Genomic DNA, 21,248 nt, shown 5'->3' on the forward strand with positions numbered 1-21,248 from the left:
ATGATGGGTGTGACGCTGGTAAGGCAAGTGCAGGCTCTGGCCAAGGCCTAGGTGTCAGCTGAGAACTGACAAACTCACAGCTCACGTGTGTGTTAGTATTGTTCCAAGTAGATGTTAAAATGTATAAGAATGTGTTTAACCTTCATGAAAAACGGGTGGGATGTTGCATGCATTGTTTTCACTTATCAGTGCCCTGGTATAATGTAATGGCAAATGTCTGCGTTGTATGTACCCCTGTAACTAAGTAACCTATCAAGCGAGAAGGAAGCCTTGTTTCATGCAAATGAAGAACTTGTACCGGAGAGAGCAAATGGGCATTGTGTGTGAGATCAAAGCCTTTGTTAAGTGCATTCCTCCCCCACCCCACCCCACCCCTCTACATCCATGAAGATGGGGCGTGCGTGGGAGCTGTTACTGTCAGCTTGGTTTCTGTGAGAAAAAGCAATAAATATGGACACAAGGAAAAATTCTTCATGTCTTGGCTGTTTGGATTCTAATAGGGCAGAAAACTGAACAAGGAGGCAGAGATTCCCAGCATTATCCTGGGTAGCCCTGAAAGACTTTTGAGAAACTGGCAGAACACTACATCTCTGCTACCTTTTGACTTTATAGACTGTGACTCACCTGTACATATATTTTTACCTGCTTTAACCTGGGAGCAATGAGACCACATCTCCTGTTGAAGCTCCTATCAGTCACGGTACCAAGGCACTGATGCCTCCAAGGAAGGCTTCTTCTGCGAAGCCGCGCACTGAAAAGCCCACCACCAAGCAGCGAACGATAGACCCACTGGTACCAGAATTGGACTCTTCCAAACAGAAGGACTCCTTGAAGAGGAAGGACTCTTTGAAGAAACCATATCACCTGGTACCGTCTACCTTCACCCGGGCCTCTCCAGAGCAAGTGAGTCCACTGTCTCCGATACCACTAGAGGTGTTTTACCCGGGCTCACTGGTGCCTTCCTTGTTCCTCGTTCATGAGGACCTTCAGGTCTTGGAGGAACCAAGTCCCCTGTGCTGAGGGTACTGGGAGGACTTTCCCACCAGCACCTGCATGCCAACTGGAACCAACACATTGGCCACAGCCTCATATAAATGCTCACCCACCAGCACCAGCACAATTGTCAGTTTGACCCCCAGTACTGATCCAAGCCTAGTACTAACTCCACTAGCTCCACCACTGAACATGGGAGAGGATACTTCCTTTGATTCAGAGGTATCCATTCAAGGCTCCCCCACTGACCCATTTCACCCTCCTTCCCCTGACATTCCCTGAGGATGAGATGCCAGGAACCAGCCTATGCATAACCCATCAGCACGGGCAGGAACACTTCTGGGGCCCTACTCCTTTTCCTTATGCCCCTCCCAAGAGGGCTTTTTTTGAACCATTGGGCCCCTCGCAGGGACTGAGTCTACTGGGTGTCTTCACACAAGAGGATCCACCAAGATTCTTGGCCAATAACATCCTCAGGACCCTCCTCGTCCTCCTCAAGAAGACCCACCATTGAAAACAGAGGAGAAGACACCACCATCCTCTTCCTCCCCAGATGAGGCAGCTGTGCCTCTCCACCGTCCTACATGGATGATTCAAGGCCTTTGAGGATCCTCTGAAGCACGTAGTGGAGGCTTTACAGATTCCTCTGGAGGAAGTCCAGGATCAGAAGGACTTGGCGGTGGACATCCTGCACGCCTCCCCTCAGGGATGGGGAACCTAACCTGTCAACGAGGCCCTACTGTCACCAGCCTGTGCAGTGTGGCAGACTCCGGCTGCCATCTCACCCACCTGCAAGAGGGCGGATAAAAAATACTATGTCCCAGCCAAAGGTTTGGAGCACCTGTTCTCCTATCCCATCCCTAACTCTCTGGTCGTCAACACTACCAATGAGAGAAGTAGGCACTGTTGCTTCACATCAACACCAACTGATAAGGAGCTTAAATGGCTGGCCCTTCTAGGTTGTATCAGCTACTCAAAGGCCTCCCTTCAATTCAGAGTCACCAACTATCAAGCCCTGATGGCAAAAGGTGACTTTACAAATTGTTCTAAATTTTCCCATTGGACTGATTTGTCGCCTCAGGACAAGAGAGAGCCGTTTCCAGCTCTTATGACAGAGGGTCAGACAATCACGAAGGTATTGCTGCAGGCTTCCCTTGATGTGGCACATACAGCCTGGTGCTCTATGGCTACTGCTGTAGTCATGCCCTGTGCCTCCTGGCTCCAGTCCTCCAGCCTGCCCAGGGAGGTACAACACACTGTGGAAGACTGGTCCTTTAAAGGGCCTAAACTTTTTAGTGATGCCATGGACTAAAGGCAATATTGTGATCTCTCGGCACACATGCACCATCTACAAAGAGAAGATACAGCAAGCCTCAGACAAGGCAACGCTCATGTCCTGTGTACTCTCAGGCCCCCAAAGATTGGTTGAGCTGCCTAGAAAGAGGCCCAGACTGCATAAGAAAGGCCCATCTTCCACCATCACCTGTCAATTGGCTACCTCAGCCAAACAACCATTTTGACCCATTAGTCAAGGACCAAAAGCTCTCCCCATCGGATCTTCAGCTGCATCAACCCTCCATTCACCCATCCTATGGGCACAGTTTGCCCATTTTCTCCCTTTCTGGGAGCGCGTCACCTCAGACAAATGGGTACCAGAGGGCTACTCCGTCCATTTCAGCTACATGGCCTCCTCCCCCTGCCTGTTCATGAGGGGCTCCTAAAGCAGGAGGTGAAATCCATCCTGCAACTGAGGGTGATTAGAACCTGTTCCCTCAGGCTTCGTCAGAAAGGGATTTTATTCCTGGTCCCAAGAGAAAAGGAGGGTGGTGACTGATTCTGGACCTTTGGATTCTAAACACTCCGTATTCAGGACGCTTACCCTTGCAGGAGTTATTCCATCATTAGATTCCGGGGGCTGGTTCGTAACCTTCAACCTCCAGGATGCCTAATTTCATGTTGCCATACACTCAGAGCGCTGGCACTTCCTCAGATTTGTAGTGGGCACCACACACTACCGGTACCATGTCAATTGCCCTGAGAGTCTTTAAGAAGGTCCTCTCCATTGTAGCAGACAGCCTTAGGCAACTGGGGGAAATCATCCTCTCCTATTGGGGACTGGCTCCTCAAGGGTCATTCTTTGCTCAAGGTGCAGTCCACTACCAAGCAGACCCTAGCCCTTTTCCACTCCCTGGGCCTTCAGCTACGTATAGAGAAATCGCCTTTGATACTTGTGTAATGCATAGGCCTTATCAGCGCCGCCCTAGACTCTGTGGCAGCCAGGTTTGCCACGATGTCCAGCCAAATCTCCACGCCGCAACAAAGCTCATGAACTGCAGCGAGGGCTTGCCTTCAACTGTGGACACGTGGTAGCTTGTACTTTTGTAACTCCCATGCAAGATGGAGCACCTGGTCCCTTCAAGCCTGGCTCAAGACAGCCTATCCCCCCAATACACACAATGTGTTTGGAAGGGTATCAGTGCCTCTGATGGGACTCAGCTCCCTCTCTTGGCGGAAAAATCCTCAAAGACTGTGTGGGAACCCCTTTCTCACCCCTACCTGCTGCTCACGTCATTACCATGGACACCGCACTCCCAGGCTGAGGCGCTCACCTCTGCAATAATACAGCTCAAGGCAGGTGGTTTTCCTCGGGGGTCATTACTTCACATCGACATCTTCGAACTCCAAGCAGTCCGTTATGCCATTTGGTCAGAGTGATGTAAGGTAGCTGAGAAGGCAGGTAGTGTATAAACCACCAATGAGGAGCAAATCCCAGTCCTTATGCAAAGAGTTGGTAAAGCTGTGGAACTGGTGCAGAGCCCGTCAGATAGATATTTCAGCTGTTTATCTGCCAGCACTGCAGAACACCATTGTACATTCATGGAGCAGATTCTTCCATGAGAGGGAACTGAATGATTCAGTCTTTTGTAAAATCTGCCTTACCTGGGGTCTTCCACTGGTAGACTTTTTTATGATGCCTTTCAGTACGAAGTGCTGATATTTCTACTCAAGAAGGGAGATGCTCTCTGTGCCCCTTAGCCTCGAGGTCTGCTATACACTTATCCCCCAATTCTTCTGCTGCACAGTCCTGAAAAAGTTGAAACAAGAAAGAGCAGTGATCAGTCTCAGAGCCCAGGCTATGGTTCCTGGCCCTGACTCGTCTTTTGCTGTGTCTGCCTCTTCGCCTCCCTCTGTTGACGGACATCCTTATACAGGAGTTGAGCTGTACAACCCACCCCAACCTCTCAAGGCCTGGCTCCTCGACGGCTTCTGGGCTTAGAGCAGGCATGTCCTCCTGCAGTCCAGACAGTTCTGGTGAATAGCAGGAAGCCCACCACAAGAAAGACTTACGTGGAGAAGTGGAAGCGTTTCTGGATTTGGTGCTCTCGTTGCTCCATGTCCCCTGCCAAGTCTTCACTTGACTGCCTGTTAAACCTGAAATTGCTGGGTCTCTCCCTGAGTTCGGTCAAAGTTCACCTAGCTGCTCTCACAGCATTTCAGAAGCCAGTCGAAGGATTCTTGATCTTCACACATCTTACAACTGCAACATTTCTAAGGGCCTCCTTAACTTGTTTCCTCCAGTGCAGGAGGCTACTCCACTCTGGGACCTCAATTTAGTGCTTCATGTATTAAGAGGGCATCCTTTTGAATCCATGGGAACCTGTTCGTTCCTCTATTTGCCCTTCAAGACTTCATTCCTCATGGCCAGGAGGGTAGGTGAATTAGGGGCCACCATACACAGTTCTGTCCTTACAGTTACCTCATTTCCTCTCTAAAGTTTTGTCGGAGTTCCATATTGGTCAGGACATCCAACTACTTTTATCCTAGCCCTCAGTCTTTGAGGCCAGAGGCCAGTCTCCATACTCTGGACACAAGACAAGCTCTGGCCCTCTACCTACACAGGACTGTACCTTTCAGGGTTTCTCCCAGGCTCTTCATCTTCTTTGCTGAGAGGATGAGAGGTCCCTCTGTTTCTACCCAGAGACTATCTAAATGGGTTTTGGAGTGTATTCTGGCGTGCTATGAGTGCATTCCCTCCTAAAGTCAGTGCTCATTCCACTAGGGCTCAATCCATGCCCACAGCCCTCCTGAGAAAGGTCCCCCTCAAGGACACATTCTCACACCCCTATGCCTTAGTATGTGCCTCCAGAGTGGACGCAGCCATTGGTGAAGCTGTTCTAAACTCTGCACTGAATCCGTCTCCTCAGCACCCGCCTCCTCACTGAGGTACTGCTCTGGAGCCTCCTTTTGCGGAGCACCCATGGGGACAATAACTCCAAGAAGAAGGGGAGGTTACTTTCCTTGGACAGTAACTGGAGTTCTTCAAAATGTGTTGTCCCTATGGATGCTCCACCCACTGCCCTCCTTTCCCTCTGCTTCTGTGAGGTTGAGAAGGAATTGGAGTGGCGCGGGTCCACTCCTCCCTATATGCCCTCATACTGGAGCATGAGGAGGCGTACGGTACAGGCACAGACCCGCAGACACTGCTAACGAAAAAATCTCTAGTCAAGAATACCCGAGTGCACGCACATCCTCCCATGGAGCACCCACCGGGACAAAACATCTCAAAGAACTCCAGGTACCGTAGGAAGTAAGTAACCTCTCCCTCCCCTTTATGTCTGGCCAGTGCTGACCACCCAGTGGCCTCCGTGCTTTGCAGCGGCGTCTCCCATGCCTGCTTTCCCGGCAGTGCTGTTTTCTGTAACAGATCCGTTACTTCTCAGCCATTGCTATGCTGCCTGGGCTTCACAGCCATCAGGGCAGCTAGATCTCAGGTCCTTCTGCTCCCAAAGCTCACTTGTGTTCAGGCTCCGGTTACAGAGTAGAGCAGGGTCTGCTGTCCCTCCAGTAGAGAGCGGTAGTGTCTCTGGGGAGTCCACTGAACAGAACCCCAGTTCAGCCTCCTGCCTCTTCTCAGTCGGTGACAGTGGTGCATGAATTCTGAGGCTGGGAATCGCCGAGGCACCGAACTGGGGAAGAGCTGTGTGCGTGTGATCGGCTGGCAGGGTCTGAAGCCTCATAGCTGAGCAGGCAGGCTCTGTGTCCTCTGCAGAACAAACAGGACGACGATGACGCGGAGATGGGCCTGACGGAGGGAGAAGGCGAGGAGGAGGAGAAGGAGCCAGAGAACCTGGGCAAGCTGCAGTTCTCACTGGACTATGATTTCCAGGCTAACCAGGTGACATGGGCAGGAGAGGCGAGGTTGGGGAAGGAGGGCAGGGCAGTGTGGGAGAGCTGTGGGGAGAGGGTCCGAGTGAAGGACTCACCCTTGGAAACTCCGGTCAAAGAGCACGGGGTGAACACCAGCCTCTGAGTGGCACAGGTGCCTGCAAAGGGCAGAGATGTGGGGAGGGAATTTATCCTCACCATGATTATCCCACATGCCTTTTGAAAGGGCCCCTTCTAGCACTCCCCAAGCACCCTGGGATGTGAGGAAGGGGAAGATGGATGGAAGGTGCCTCTCCACCGGGCCCTGAGCCCAGAGCTGGCAGGCCCACCGTCAGCACACAGAGAGCACCGTCTGTGGGAATACACGGCTCAGCAAGCGATCTCCTGCCCCCAGTTGCAGCAGGGTGTGGGGGAGGGTGACCAAGCGCCGTCCCTGACTGGCCAGGGGCAGAAGGAATGTGGAGCTGGAAGATCCACTGGGGATCTTTTCCATGCAGTGTGGAGTGGGAGTGGCGTCTTGGTGAGCCGTCTCACTGAGGGAAACATCCCTCTTCCCCCTCCAGCTGACGGTGGGCATTCTCCAAGCGGCCGAGCTCCCGGCGCTGGATATGGGCGGCACCTCGGACCCGTACGTCAAAGTCTTCCTGCTCCCGGACAAGAAGAAGAAATACGAGACCAAAGTGCAGAAGAAGACCCTCAACCCAGCCTTCAATGAGACCTTCGTCTTCAAGGTGAGACCCTTTCCAGTTCCCCCAGCACAGTGGTCCCCAGCCCCAATTGCTAGACCCCACTCTGTCCTGCAGGGAACAGTTGTCCTGGGTTCTATTCCCAGGTCTGCCATTGCCATGGTGTGTGACCACGAGGAGCCCCTTAGCCTTGCTGTTAAGGCAGTGTAATACTGTCGGAAGGGCAGAACTCCTGTCTGTCTTCCAGCCAGGGATGTATCCCAGCCTTCTGCCCCTGCCCCAAACAGGAACTGCACCTCCCCGGTAGAGGGGCTGCCCCCAGTAAATAATTTACCAGCATGTTGAATGAGAACCAAGGCAGTTGCCCAGATTGCGAAGTTATAAGTACTGACCAGAGCCCTTGGCCCGCACTACACGTGCAGCTGTGTGGCTGAGCGGTGCTGTTGCTCTGACACAGCAATTCTGGCCCCTCATTGCAAGAACCAGTGAAGGGGTCCCAGCCTTAGTCACTGCGGTGCATGAGCGCTTGCCGGATCCTTCGTCAGCCAATCAGATCCTTCCTTACACCAGGCCCCATGTGGCTATGGCAATGGTTTGCAAGGGTCCTTCTTCATAACAGGTTCCCTACCAAGAGCTGGGCGGGAAAACCTTGGTGATGGCCATCTACGACTTTGATCGCTTCTCCAAGCACGACATCATTGGGGAGGTCAAGGTGCCTATGAACACAGTGGACCTGGGCCAGCCCATTGAGGAGTGGAGAGACCTGCAGGGCGGCGAGAAGGAGGAGGTGAGATGGGAGGGCAAGGTGCGGGGGGAGGGGTGTCTGGCCAGCAGGAGGTGGGTTCAGAAAATGTGCTGCAAAGCGTCAGGATTTGGGCTCATCAGGCAGCTGCTAAGCCTCAAGGGTGGGCTGTGCTTTCAAGGTCCTTATAAGAGTTGTCTTTGCAGGCGAGTACTGGGGGGAGAAAGAGGATCCATCCTGCAACGGGAGATTGATAACCTGCAGGAGAGTGGGTTAGTGGTGGGAGCAAGGGACAAAGGTCCTGGGGTCTATTCCCAGCTCTGGCAAGCAAGTAGGGTCTCACAGCTACATGTTAGGACTCCTGGGTTCTATTCCCAGGTCCACCATTGCCATGGTGTGTGACCTTGGGAAGTCACTTAGCCTCGCTAAGTCAATATAATGCTTATGGACCTCCCAGGGAATGGGAGGCTCCATTGATGAATGCTAAGGAAGAAAGAAGTGGTGGGGTGATGTGGCTGGCAGTCAGCAGAATTGGGTTTTAGGTCTGACTTTGCCATGTCACCGCCCCTCTGTGCCTTGGTTTTCCCAGTTGCACAGTGGGGTTAATGATAGTGACGCACCTCACAGGAAGGGTTGCGAGGCCGAACTCAGTACTGTTGGTACAGTGGTCTGACGGCAGGAGCTGGTAAATACTACTCTGTGTGTCAGTTCATGTTGAGCTGGGGGGCCTAGTAATGGGGAGAAACCCAAATTTAACATGGGCTTTGGCTGTGCCCTGAGACCTGCACAGAACTCAGGTCCCGCTGTCCACGGCAAGGTGTCTTCCTTGTGCAAAAGCCCTGCCTTAAATCTGGTAAAAACTGCTAGAACTGATCTGGCCTCTCCCACCAGCTGGGGACTGGCACTGTCATGGACCTCCTGCCAGCCTGCACCAGTGATGCAGTGTGGTGTCTAGTGCAGGGGCTAGCTCGATGGGTGAAGGGGTTCTTGGATCTCCTCCCATGGTTTCCCGAGGGATTGATTCTCAGTGCAAATATCCCAGGATACCAGGGCACAGAAAAGCACTGACCTCTGCTTTCCCCCTTGCTCCACAGCCAGAGAAGCTGGGAGATATCTGCATCTCGCTACGGTACGTGCCCACTGCCGGGAAACTCACCGTCTGCATCCTGGAAGCCAAGAACCTGAAAAAGATGGATGTCGGGGGTCTCTCAGGTAAGAGCAGAGCCACCTACCAGCACCAGATGGTGCTCCTGATCTCGCACACCAGCCCAATCCTGCTGCTGACTAACCTCCCCCAGGCAGAATTCCTGCCCAGGGCTCAGCCTTTAAATCAGAAACCCAGGTGCTGAGTGCTGTGTCTGGTGGGGTTATGGGGTCATACAGCTTAAGGCCAGAAGGGACCACACAGATCATCTAGTCTGAGCTCCTGTATCTCACAGACCACCCAGCACCCCCACCTTAAACCCAACAACCGAAATTAGCTCCAAGTGTTCCAGCCCAGAGGAGACTAGACTGTTGTGCCACCGACAGAGAACAGGCGGGACTGAGGTGCACCAGTGCGCGGGGCCCCTGCAATGGCAGGGAACTGATTATGTGAGAGAGACCCAGATAATCCTGGCAAGTGACCCACACGCTGCAGTCAAGCACCTGAGTGAGAGAATGATCGATGCCAGCTCAGAGCCCTGGCTCACCCCACCCAATGTCCCATCTCCAGCCATGGCCATCCTTGCTGCTTCAAAGGACGGAGACCACTCCCCTGCATACATGGGGGGGGGGGAGATTCCTCCCTGACGCCTGCAGGCGACTGGCTTGAAGCATGAGCTTTAGGAACAGAGGGTCAGAGAGCTCCCTCTGCAAAACAATGCTCCAGTAGCCTTCATCTTATAGTCTTGAGGCCATCATCTCCGCGGGTGGCTGCCCCCCAGCCCCCCAAGGGAGGGAGTGGGTCTTGCTCCCTGTGTGCCCTTTGACTTTCTGTGGGGCTGGGCTCCCCATTGCCTGTGTATGCACTGACCCCAGTACAAAGGAACATGGACACGGCTCACTCTGGAGTCAAGGAGTTCCTGAGACACAGGAATCAAGCCCAAGTGGTCGTTCAGGAGCAGCTGCGACGGGTAAGGCTTCCATCATGGCTGCCCGTCTTCCTGGCAGGACCCGAGCTGTCTGCTAGATTGAAGAGCCCTGTGCTCTCAGATATCTTCCCCCCATGTAGGTACTTAACAGTAGCCAGATAGAGAAATGGGGTGTGCTTATTGTTCCCACCCACTCCTGATTTGACAGCAGGTCGCTACATTGCATGATGCACTCTGCCAGCTCATACCCCCGAGTCACAAATAAACCCAGCCTGGCTACTCTGCCCTCTACAGTCTCTGTGCTCCTGTATACCCACAGGTAAGGCTGGCTCTGACCTCTCCCGCTTTGGGCTCTCCCTGCAGATCCGTATGTGAAGATCCACCTGATGCAGAATGGCAAGAGGCTGAAGAAGAAGAAGACCACTGTGAAGAAGAAGACCCTGAACCCTTACTTCAATGAGTCCTTCAGCTTCGAGATCCCCTTTGAGCAGATACAGGTTCCTGAGCCGAAATTCTCGTCTTGGGAGGTTTGGGGTGGGGCATAGAGACGGGTGAGTGACAGCTCACATGACTGAGTTGAGATCCTCTGATTGGAGGGATCACACCCTTCCCCCATGACATCCACCCATATAAGGTGACCACCCAGGCCTTCAGATGATCTAGACCAGAGGTGGGCAAACTACTGCCTGCGGGACCCTCCTGCTGGCCCCCGGCCCCTCCACTGCTGTTCTCCCTCCTCCGCAGCCTCAGCTCGCCGTGCCGCCGGCGCAATGCTCTTGCAGAGCCGCAGCCTGACCAGTGCTCTGTGCTGCGCGATGGCGTGGCTGACTCCAGCTGGGCGGCGTGGCTGCCTGACCCGGTGCTCTGTGCTGCGCAGTGGCGTGGCTGACTCCAGCTGGGCGGCGTGGCTGCCTGTCCTGGTGCTCTGGGCGGCGCAGCTGTAGCGCCGCCAGCCACCAGTGCTCCAGGTAAGGGGGCAGGGAGCAGGGGGGTTGGATAGAGGGCAGGGGAGTTTGGGGTGGTGGTCAGGGGGCGGAGTGTGTGGAGGGGTTGGTGCGGTCAGAGGGCAGGAAACGGGGGTTGAATGGTGGCGGGAGTTCTGGGAGGGCAGTCAGGAAGGAGGAGGGGTTAGATGGAGCAGCGAGGGGCAGTCAGGAGCAGGGGTTTCGGGGGCGGTCAGGGGACAGGGAGAAGGGGTGGTTGGATGGGGCAGAATCCCGGGGGGGTGGATTGGGCGGCAGGGGGCGGTCAGGGGACAGGGAAGAGTGGATGGGGCAGGAGTCCCGGAGAGGTCGTCAGGGGGCGAGAAGCAGGGGGGGGGGTCGGATAGGGGGCAGGGCCGGGCCACGCCTGGCTGTTTGGGGAGGCACAGCCTCCACTAACCGGCCCTCCATGCAATTTCAGAAACCCAATGTGGCCCTCAGGCCAAAAAGTTTGCCTGCCCCTGATCTAGACACATCCACCCCCTGAGCAGCGGAGGAGATGGAGAGATGGGAGCCAGCGTTTCATACATGCTAGTTCTGAGCAGGAGCTCAGCTCCTCCAGACGGACGTGTCCCTGCTCTGTAATGAGGGTGGATGCTTTGAACGCAAGAGGCAGCATAGAAAGCCAGGAACTACGCTGGGCAAATGCTACCACTATCACTGGGGCCTGAATGTTAGAGTCACTGGGCGCCTGGAGCTCCCATTGGCCTCGGCCGAAGCTGTGGCTGCTCCATAGCTCTGCAAATGAACCCCCTTGTTGCAAATTACAACCACTAGTCCTTAGCCCCCTGCAGCGTGGGTTACGCCTGCCAGTAAGGTCCATCACCACCTTCAGAAATAACCTGTGCTAACGGCAGCCAGAGGGCGGAGGGGCAGAGCTAGTGAGACAAAGACACTGGTGCTGATCAAAGCACGGCTAGAGTAGAGGCCCTATGCTACTGTCTCTCAGCTGCTCCAGGGCCGGCCTGCCCAGGTTCCACGCAGAAAGTTGGGTTTTCTCCTGGCCTGCCAGCCTTGCAAACCCCCAAGTCTGGGATCTGAGGCCAAATGGCTCAAAGGAGGGACCTAAAGCTAAGCACCTACATACATATTTAGGACCCTAAGCAAGTCAAGCTGGGTCCTTTTCTCCTCTTGCTTCATCGCCTGTAATGAAAGGCTCTTCTGGGCAAATGAGGCCATTGGTGACCCCCATCCCCACTGCCCTCGGTGACCCCCACGTGGCCCTGGTCTTTTCATCTGCTGCCCTTGGAGACCACTGTGCCCACTGCACTCTGCCCTCGGCAGCCCCCATGCGGTTCTGGCCCCTTCACTGGCCTTGGTGAACCCCATAACAGCACCAGGCCCTTCACTAGTGACCCCTGCACAGCCCCATCCCCTTCACACACTGCCCCTGAGGCCCCCAGCACAGCCCTGGCCCCATCGTGCTCTGATCTCGGTGACACCCTTCCCTGCTGCAGCCATGTCACTTGTAATGGTGTGCAGAGTGCAACCAATGGGAGTGCAGGCCTGCTCTCCACCAGCGTGTGGCCTGGTATAACTCTGCTGGGTGCGATTTTTTTTTTTTACTGAACTAGTTATACCAGCACAAGCCGTAGGATGGGTGCAGTTACTCTGGTATAAAGGTGTCTTCACCCAGCCTACAGGTTTAGCGATGCTGGTATTAGCACCTTTATATTGTTATCACGGCATCCATGCTAGGGGGTTTGTATCACTAACTGTTCCAGTGGAGTTAAAATGGTGCAACATTTGGGTGTGGATAAGCCCTTAGCTGCATCGGCTTTGCCTAGCTCGAGGAAGAGGAAGAACTTGCTTCAGAAGCTAAATTCGGACATGGGGACCAGATGTTCTGTCAATATAGCCCCTTTTCAGGACAGACCTGCCCCTTTAATATCCATTGCCCCTAAAATGAGAAGGGAGAGCTGTCTGAAGATACAGGCTGAGCTTTGCCTAGCTGCCTGGGGGAGTTGGGAACATGATTCCCATGGGAACAGGTGCTCAGATCCATCAGGCATCATTGGACAGGCTGGTACCCGTCTCCAGCCTGTCCAATGATGGACAGGGGAATCTTGTCTACAATAGATTCCCACTGAGTTCTCAGTGGCATCAGGCCATATTGCAGCTGCGATGTTGCTAATAACACAGCATTTCTGTGTACCCCAGAAAGTGCAGGTGGTGATCACCGTCCTGGATTACGACAAGCTGGGGAAGAATGAAGCCATCGGCAAAGTATTTGTTGGCTCCAATGCCAGTGGCACGGAGCTGCGGCATTGGTCCGACATGCTGGCTAACCCCAGGCGGCCCATCGCCCAGTGGCACTCCCTGAAGCCGGAAGAAGAGGTGGACGCATCGCTCGGGAAGAACAAATAGGAAGCTCCATAGCCCAGCATAACCTACGGACATTCTAAGCGACCCAGAGCTATCGATACCTCAGTTATGTAACCTTTGGTTTTTGCTTCCATTTTGTTTTAAGCTGCACTACCCTTTGGTGACTGTGGAAGGGTTTCCAGACAGTCCTGAGCGCTGTCAGGGGAAATGGTTAAAGACAGGGATGGTTCTTTTCATTCTGCAAAGTCGCTTCCTTCCGCTGCATGTCTCATCGTTTCTACGTGCTGTTCTTTGAAAGCGTAAAGCCAGCTTCTGCCGTAGGTCCCAGAGGCGCCAGGCCGTGGCAGGACATCGTCTTCCTTTCTCTTCGGTTTTACACTGGGACCTTCAAACATTGTGCTAAGGTGACAGCTGAGCCTGAAAATGTGAGTTGACCAGATACACTGTGCTTGCTTTGGGGATACGTACAGCTGGACTAGGCGGGTCGGTGGAGAAGAGCTGTGATGAACATCTGGGTGTCTTCGTACGACTGCTTTGACTCCCATCAGCCGCCCAGAGAAGCGAGAGAGCAGCCGCGTTGGGACTGGAACGTCCAAGGCTCCATCGAACATCTTAAGGTTTAGTTTCTTCTGGTGCGACAGGTGCATTGCTGGGCATACAGACCCTGGGCTATTGCCACCCTGTGGCAGCTAGGTAGGGTATTGAACCTTGCAGCTCCCCATGTGATTGCCAGAGAAGGGGAGCGGTTACACCGCGGGTGCATGTCTTTGATAACTGAACGTTCACAATTCCAATCTCAGTGCAGGACAGAGCACAAGAGAGTCTTGGTTTTGAAAAACAGCATCATGGGATATTTATGCAAATGACCATTGCGAGGCAGGCTTACAGTAGCAGCTGGACTTGAGACGGGCCCACCCAATCAAGAAGAATCTAGGTTGATTTACCAAAATGGCTGCTTAAAGCCATCCGTGTAGGCTAAACAACGTCTTAAATGCAAGCAGCTCTGAGAGGAGTTGCATACATGTCCCATCACGCATTGCACTACTGTACGTCTTCTGAAGATGCATGTCCAGAGCCAGATACGTCCCAGGGGAGGGTTTAAGGTACAAGGTCTTCAGAACTTAAGGCGAGAGGGTGGAGCTGGGGTGTTAATGAGGCAGGTGCAAATCCCCCCCAGTGTTTCTACCCGTATGGCTGCATGTGACCCATGCAGTGAGCTGCTCAAATGTGGCGATGTGATGAGAGAGCTTGCTCCAGCCTGCCGCTTGAAGCTGTTCCACTTTAATTAACTGTTATTGGGGCCAAGCAAAGTCAGAAGCTGCCTCTAGCTCAGGGGTCTGGGCCAGCCCCTGAGATGTTGGACATGCTCAGGGCCGGCTCCAGGCACCAGCTGAGCAAGCAGGTGCTTGGGGCGGCACGTTGGGCTCTTAGGTGGCAATTCGGCAGAGGGTCCCTCGGTCCCTCTCGGAGGGAAGGACCTGCCGCCAAAGAAGAAAGCGGCGCGGTGGAGCTGCCGCGGATCGCGATCACGGTTTATTTGTTTTTTCCGCCGCTTGGGGCAGCAAAAACCCTGGAGCCGGACCTGGACATGCTGGGTCAGTTCCTGCCTCTGCTTGCTGAGAGGAAGAGTCGGTTAAGTGCTCTTATCCTTGTCCTTGCCTGTTGACGCTAGGCCACTTCCATTCAGTATTAGGTGGGCCCACCCAAGGGTTAGGAGTGCGCTGTAGTCCAGTGGTTAAGGTACTTGCCTGTGTTGTGGGGGAGCCTAGTGCCAGTCTCCCCTCGGCCCCCTAAGGAGGGGTTTGTCCTCTCTCCCAGGTGACTGGGGGGGGGGGTCTTTGTTTAAATCCTGTCTCCTTTGCAGGAGCCATTGTCTTCCTGGGAAAGGGAGGGGGTTTAAACAAGGATCTCCCACCTCTTTGGGAGCAGGGGGCCAGTCTTTGGGATGTGGGCCAATTAATATTTAATTAAAAGTAAAACCAGACCCCCTCCCTCTGAGTCAGGATGCAGCCTCAAACCAGGCTTGCCTATATCCCAGCTGCAGAGCATAACCAGAGGGCTACAGGGGAACTCACAGCAGGAAGGTCTTAATCTCCCCTGGTAAAGTTGTTCCACTTTATAGTTATAGGTATTGGGCTCCACAGAGAAACAAGGGAGCTGTGAGGGAGTCCCTCGCTAGGCCCGTGGTTAGATGATTTACCAGGCATGGGCAGGATGGGAGTTTGCTAGGGTGCCCGCTGAGTGCTGTGGAGGCAGCGAGCATCTCAAACCAGGTGGGTCGCTTCAGAGAATAGCGTCTGTGCCCAAAACACAGTTGTCTCATAGAAATGTTGTGGCTATAAACTCTGCCAGTGGGGCACTCCACCAGTAGCTAACACAGCCAGAGCCCCACCTTTGTGGCCCTGCCAAGGGAGTAGGGCACTGGGACCAGGCTCTCCCACACCCCAGCTTGGGCCTTAACCCCCAGGCCAGAGAGAATTGCCTAGCTGGGCACTGTCAATCTCCCCCGTTGACACTGGGCCAGAGACCCAGCACAAGCAGTTGACTTTCTAGCCCAGTAGTAGTGGCCCTCAGCTGGGCTGTATGAGTGTCAGGTTTAAGTCCCTACCTCGATATGTGTGTATGAAATTGTCTAGACTGCTTGAGCCTGGGCAGCACTCTTATATGGGGGCGTGTGCCTGCAGTGCTTTGCTTCCTGGCACAAACGAGACCATGCCCCAGTCTTTTCACACCAGGCAGTACCACCCCTCCAACACAGCCCAGAGGCTGGGACGCTCCAGCAAAAGCTGCCATCAACTCTGAGTCAGCCTCAAACTTGGCTCTCCCACTCTCCATGGCCCGAGCCTAACCCTGGGGGAAGCCAGGCCTTGAGGCTCTGGCGCTCACGCTCTGCCCTGTTGAAGCGGTCCCATGTCATAGTGTTAACTAGGCATTGGGCTGAGAGGAAAAAGGGCATTTGAGCCTGTCTCAGGGCCCCGAGTTGCTATAAAATCTGGGGCAGTGGGGAGTTGTGGGCTAACAGGAAGCCTGGTAAATGCTAGCCAGGAGCACACCCAGGGTGAGAGCCAGCTGAAACACTGAGTGTCTGGCTTCGCCATGAAACCCCTTGAGATAATCTCAGTCACTGGTGCCCGTGGGATGGGTGAGTAGCTGGCCCAGGGGGCCAGGGGGGGAAGGGAAGTGCTCTCTCACCCCCTTCCAGCGTCATACACAGCTAAGAGAGGAAGTACGTTGGCTAAGAGAGAGACTGAATCCATTCCAAACAAGGACCAAAGGTGCCCCAAAGGCCAAGGTATCTGCTGCTTACCACAAGGCCATCTGGCTGATGAATCCAGTCCACTTCCTTTGCCTCTCCAGATATAGGCCATATTCCCCCTCTCTCCCAAAGAGCAGTGAATGTCTTGAGCCCCCAACCTCCTTTTCAGGGGCCAGGACTGGATCTGATAAGGAAACAGACTCGCGTCATGCCCCCACTACAGTGGTTCCTGAGGTAACAAGGAGGACCCACCATCCCATCCCAATTCGGTCCACTCTGTACTGGAGTAGACCAAGCAAGCCAGTTTCCCATTTACCGGCTCTAAGAGGCCTTCAATGTTAGTGGCTTTGCTTTGGTTGAACCAGCGCATTGGCTAGTAGCATCTGATGTGCATCCACTCAGTAGCTTCCTTTTCTTCTGAGAGTCCAGTCCTGTTTTATTCTGGACCTTTTGCATAATAGCCCTTAAAGGACCTCGCTGCAGCCCCGTGACAGCCAGCTCTGGAGTATCCTTGCAAATCTCCCTGATTACCAACTACGTTTTCCTGGCAACATGGCTTGGCCTATGGAAGTGTCTTCCCAGGGAAGGTTGCAACTGGCCACACCACTAGCAAACTTACTAGAGGGACTGCTCCTGCTTTGGCCTCTACCCAGGCTTTCCAGCCCCACAGCTTGTGGTTTAGAGAAGCAGACCGCAGCACCACGCAGCTGCTGAAATGAGATTTTTGTGAGTAGGAAGAGTGTGAGGAGAGCAAAAGTCATAAGCTTTGGTGGGGCCAGTGGCACAGAGTCCGGGACACCTCACAGGAGGTGGAATTCACCAGTGCCCAGAGAGTCTAGGTCGTGCAGTTGTCAGTTTCACACCCCTTACCCCCTAGTACAATTGGGGAATGTTTCACTCCCAACCCCCTCTCCACCCTATCCTTTCTCTCCGACAGTTATTGATCCTTTAGTTGTACACTCCACACACACACCCAACCCCTTACCTTTTAAGTCCTGCTGGAGCTTCAATATTTAATCAGCAGGAGAGCTCCGTGCACCCATGAGCCTGGCAGTGGGGCAGTCCTACTACCTGTAACTAGGGAAGAGTAAGTTTGGTCCCAGTTCTAAGAGCCAGGAGGCTGCTGAGGGTGCTTGGGGACCGTTGTAGGAGGGAGCCCTCCGTACAGGAGCTTTAAACACAAGCCAGCCTCATTGCTGATCGTACATCCTTGCTGCACAACGGCGAAGGCTAGGAGGTCTAAGGAGCAGAGGCAGCGATTCCCCACAACAGAGTGTCTAAGCCCTGCACCCGGCTGCCTCAGAGCTCCTGCTACCTTTGAGGGACGGGAAAGAGCAAAGCAGCCCTCAGCAGGTTACAAGCATGATCTAAGGAGTGTGCCCTTTTCTGAGACGGGGGGGCGTCTGCCTGTGCTAGACACAGATCTACCACCTCCTCCAGTCCATAAGCAAAGCTGGTCCAAGAAAGTGAAAGGTTAATGGGAGTTTTCTGAACCAAGGTGACAAACACACCACAGCTTTGTGATTGTGACACAAGCAGACGAATAAACCCAACGGGCTCTGCTTTCACACCAGGCCTTGGCCTGTTGCCCCATCCTACTTACTTCTATTGTTGGGGTCCTTAAATCAGCCTCTAATGCCGTGGCCCACCACCGCCTGGCCTAGTGTTCAGTTTATTATTACAGAGAATACTAAGAGTGTTAAAAAACAATCATATATGGGACTGGGGGGAGCAGGAAAGAATAACTGGGTGAGCAGAATGCGCGTTCAACATACCCGGCTTAGGACTGGCGTAGGGCACAACTGGTGGGTGGGGCACGGGGGGGGGGGGGGGGGGAGGGACACTACCAACCCTCTCTCCCTCCCATTTTGCTCCCTTTTCCACTGGCCTCTATCAGGCGTCAACTCCTCTGCAATGGACAATGCACCCCACCCTCCCCCCAAATCGAGTCCTGCGCTATTGAATTTGGCACATTTTTAACTTGGACTGTTTAAAAGAGGGGGAGGAGGAGACGGTGGGAACTGTGACTTAATACTTTTTTTTTTTTTTAAAGGGAAAAAAGCTCCCCCACCCCAACATACTCAAGCCATCTGAGCCTCATCCAAAATCCCTTCTTGTATATGTAGTTACATATCTATATAGCTAGCTACGAACAGCCAACCTTGGTGACAATGCATGACAGATAACCACTATGTAAATAGCAGCATGGTTAGCGCAGACTCCATACACTTTGTTACACCTCAGCCATTGGGCAGGATACACCCAGGCTGCAGAGTTATTTTTAAAATGCGTGAGTGGATTTATTTTACCCAAGAGGACAGAGCAAGACCTATTAAAAAAACAACCTTTATTGCCCAAGTCAGTAGGCTCAACAATATCCATTTATTTTCAATTAAAAAAAAAATTAAAAATGATAAGGAACAAAGCATGCCTGATCCATTCACAAATAGTTGAGGGGTAAATAACAAGCCAGTACGGGGGATAATTTCATGTGTGTCTTGTAATCTATACGTGCAAAACTGTATCTTGTTGAATTTATGCCATGTCCAGGTAGCGGCAACATTGTGGCTTTGGCGTCCTGTCCCGTGCTGATGCATTTTACTGTCAAAGCAAACTTAGAAGCCATATTAGACCACGGCCTGCCAGGATCCTCAAGTGGGATGGGCCGACAGGTGATCCTCTGTGTCCTCCTGGTCCCTCTTGGTAATGTCTCTCCCTGTGTTTTGTTAAGGATCTCCCAAACCCTCGTCCTGGGGGTGGGCTGGCTCAGGACGCTAGCCTTTGCCATGGCCTGGAAGTTAGTCCTCACCATGGCTTTCAGCTACGTCCAAGCTGGAGCCCCATACTGGTGGGTTTGGACTGGCACAGTTTGAAGCGCTGGGATCCCTTTGTTACATGCCAGGGGCAAATGCTGGAGCTCCTTTGGCAGAGAAGCGTGGCCTGAGCTCCTCGGTGCTAGCCCTCCCCAGTCTGATGCAGCCCGAGGTCCTGTCCGTTGTGTCATGACAGAGAGAGAACCAAGAGAATCTGATGCATTACTGGCCGCCTGTGACTGAGATCGGGCCTGCTATTGCTCCTGACCCTGGCTCTCCAACCTGGGGCGACTGAGCAGAGTTTGGACTCTGTCTGAGCAGGGCGACCGCCCTCTGGATCAAGGGCAGCCCCTGGACAGCAGGGCCGCATGGGACAGTTCTTGCCATTAGTGGGGCCGAGTTGTAACATTTAAACCAGCTCTTGAGCCCCCCCCCCCCCCCGGGAGACAGGAGTGGGTTGCAACCACACAGCTGTTGGTGGCTGTGCCGGGGGCCTGGGACCCATCAGCCGCACTCTCAGCAGGGAGCATTGTTTGCCATTGGGACAGATGAGCCGGGATCCTGGTGCATTAAGAGGCTTCAATGCAGACTGGACGTTCCCCTAAGAGGGATGCTCTGTCTCGTGCTATGCAGGAGCTCAGAGAAGAGCAGAATGGCCCCTGTACCCCTCACCACCATGGATGTGTGCGCCCACTGCAGCCCCCCAGGACTGGGGTGCAGCAAATCCAACCCTGCCCCTCTGAAGCAGCTCATGGGAGATGTGGCCAAAGCTGCAGCAATGGGGGAAGGGAGCTGGGCAGGCGAGAGGGGGAGCGAGGGCTGCTGCCGCAGCACAGATCAACCAGAGCGCACGAGGCTGCAGCAGGCGAAGGACTGACCCGGTCCTCAGCCCCGGAGCGAGCCCAGCAGGGGACGCAGGGCTGGCCGGCCCTGCCCTGCACGCTGTGGCCGGCCTGGGTCTTGGGATCAAGCAGCAGGGGAGGGAGCTGTAGGCAAGAGGAAGCCAGCTCACCCGGGGGAGGGAGTGGGGGCCATGTCAGGCCTTCACGCCCTGCATGCGCGGCTGCAAGAAGCTGGGAAATTCCTGCTGGCAACAGGGGGTACGTCCCATTTCAGTGTCCGCCCTCCGAGCACAGGCCCATGGGTAACAGCCACCAGGCTCTGCTCTGCTGCCTTGGGGAAGGAAAGGGATCTCAGCCTTCAAATCTGGACATTCAAGCACCAGGCTGGGCCAGGGTGGGGTCCCGCCTTCCTGCCCCCTCCTTCCACTCCCCTCCTCCTGAGGGGTCTGTATACAAATCTCCCTCCCCCCAAAGTCTTGAGATCATCCCAATCTCAACCCCTTCCTGGCCTCTCCCCCAGTGCACCCGTCTCTGCAGCACTGAACTCCGGCAGGAAACTGCTTTTAACACCCCCCTGCCCCCCCTTGTGTGGACTCTGTTGTTTCTGTGTCTATTGTCAAACTGTTATTTTGTAACAATGTCCGTCTCCTTATTAAAGAAACGAGCTGAAAGCAGCAACTGGGCGTCCCTGTTGTGTTAGCGCGGCTAGGCCCTGGGCGCCCCAGGGCTGAAGCAATGAGGAACAGCCTCAGCCCTGTAGCCGGGATCACAGGGCGGTTCTGCCCCCACCCTGAGATCGCTAGGGGCAGCTCAGGGCCCTACAGCAGCGTAAGCCAGTGGGAATGCAAATCTGACGCCTGCTGGGGCTCTTCCTTGCAACATGCGTCTCACAGGCCCTGCTGCTCCAGCGTGGTTGTCCAAGCACTGGAGTGAGAAAGCAGGAAGGAGGTGAGAATCAAAGAGCTGAACGGGGGCTGGAGGAGAGAACAGGCTCAAACCCAGCTGCGTCTCCACCCCCCCTTCACCCAGCTCTCGGGCGTGGCAATGAAATCCACAGCCAGTAAACACCGGAGAAAATATTAGGAGCAGGCGTGTCCTGTGTCCCATCCAGGCCCTCCGAGCACTATTGAGGATTTACATGTTTCGTTTCAAGGTCGAGACAGCGGGCACAGAGATGGTAACAAATGCACAAGTAGCTCATGGAGCTTTTTACAGATTGATCTAGGTTTGGTTTGTGGAGGTTTGAAAGAAACAGTAAAAAAAAAAGCTAAACACATTCGGACTGGAAACAAGGCACAGACTTGGCGCCGTCAGAACAATTTACCAAAGTTCGCAGGGGCTGGATGGTTTTCTAAAGGATCTGCTCTAGT

General features: G+C 54.0%; 1 protein-coding gene across 10 annotated transcripts in view; it reads left to right on the top strand.

The window, feature by feature from the left end:
- Positions 1-20,556, top strand: part of SYT2 (synaptotagmin 2) — a 204,312-nt gene extending 183,756 nt beyond the window's left edge. For 8 of the 10 annotated variants that reach the window (XM_008175327.4, XM_008175324.4, XM_065594981.1 and 5 more), the window contains 6 exons: positions 6,044-6,169; positions 6,723-6,890; positions 7,465-7,632; positions 8,682-8,799; positions 10,023-10,156; positions 12,803-20,556. In XM_008175327.4, the coding sequence (XP_008173549.1) occupies positions 6,044-6,169; positions 6,723-6,890; positions 7,465-7,632; positions 8,682-8,799; positions 10,023-10,156; positions 12,803-13,009 (921 nt within the window). In that variant the 3' untranslated portion in view covers positions 13,010-20,556. The remainder of the gene's footprint in view (positions 1-6,043; positions 6,170-6,722; positions 6,891-7,464; positions 7,633-8,681; positions 8,800-10,022; positions 10,157-12,802) is intronic. The other 2 variants (XM_065594983.1, XM_042842465.2) reach the window with 1 other exon arrangement.
- The last annotated feature ends 692 nt before the right edge of the window (positions 20,557-21,248 follow it).

This window comes from Chrysemys picta, chromosome 4 (assembly GCF_011386835.1).
Source record: "Chrysemys picta bellii isolate R12L10 chromosome 4, ASM1138683v2, whole genome shotgun sequence".
Taxonomy (NCBI): Eukaryota; Metazoa; Chordata; order Testudines; family Emydidae; genus Chrysemys; species Chrysemys picta.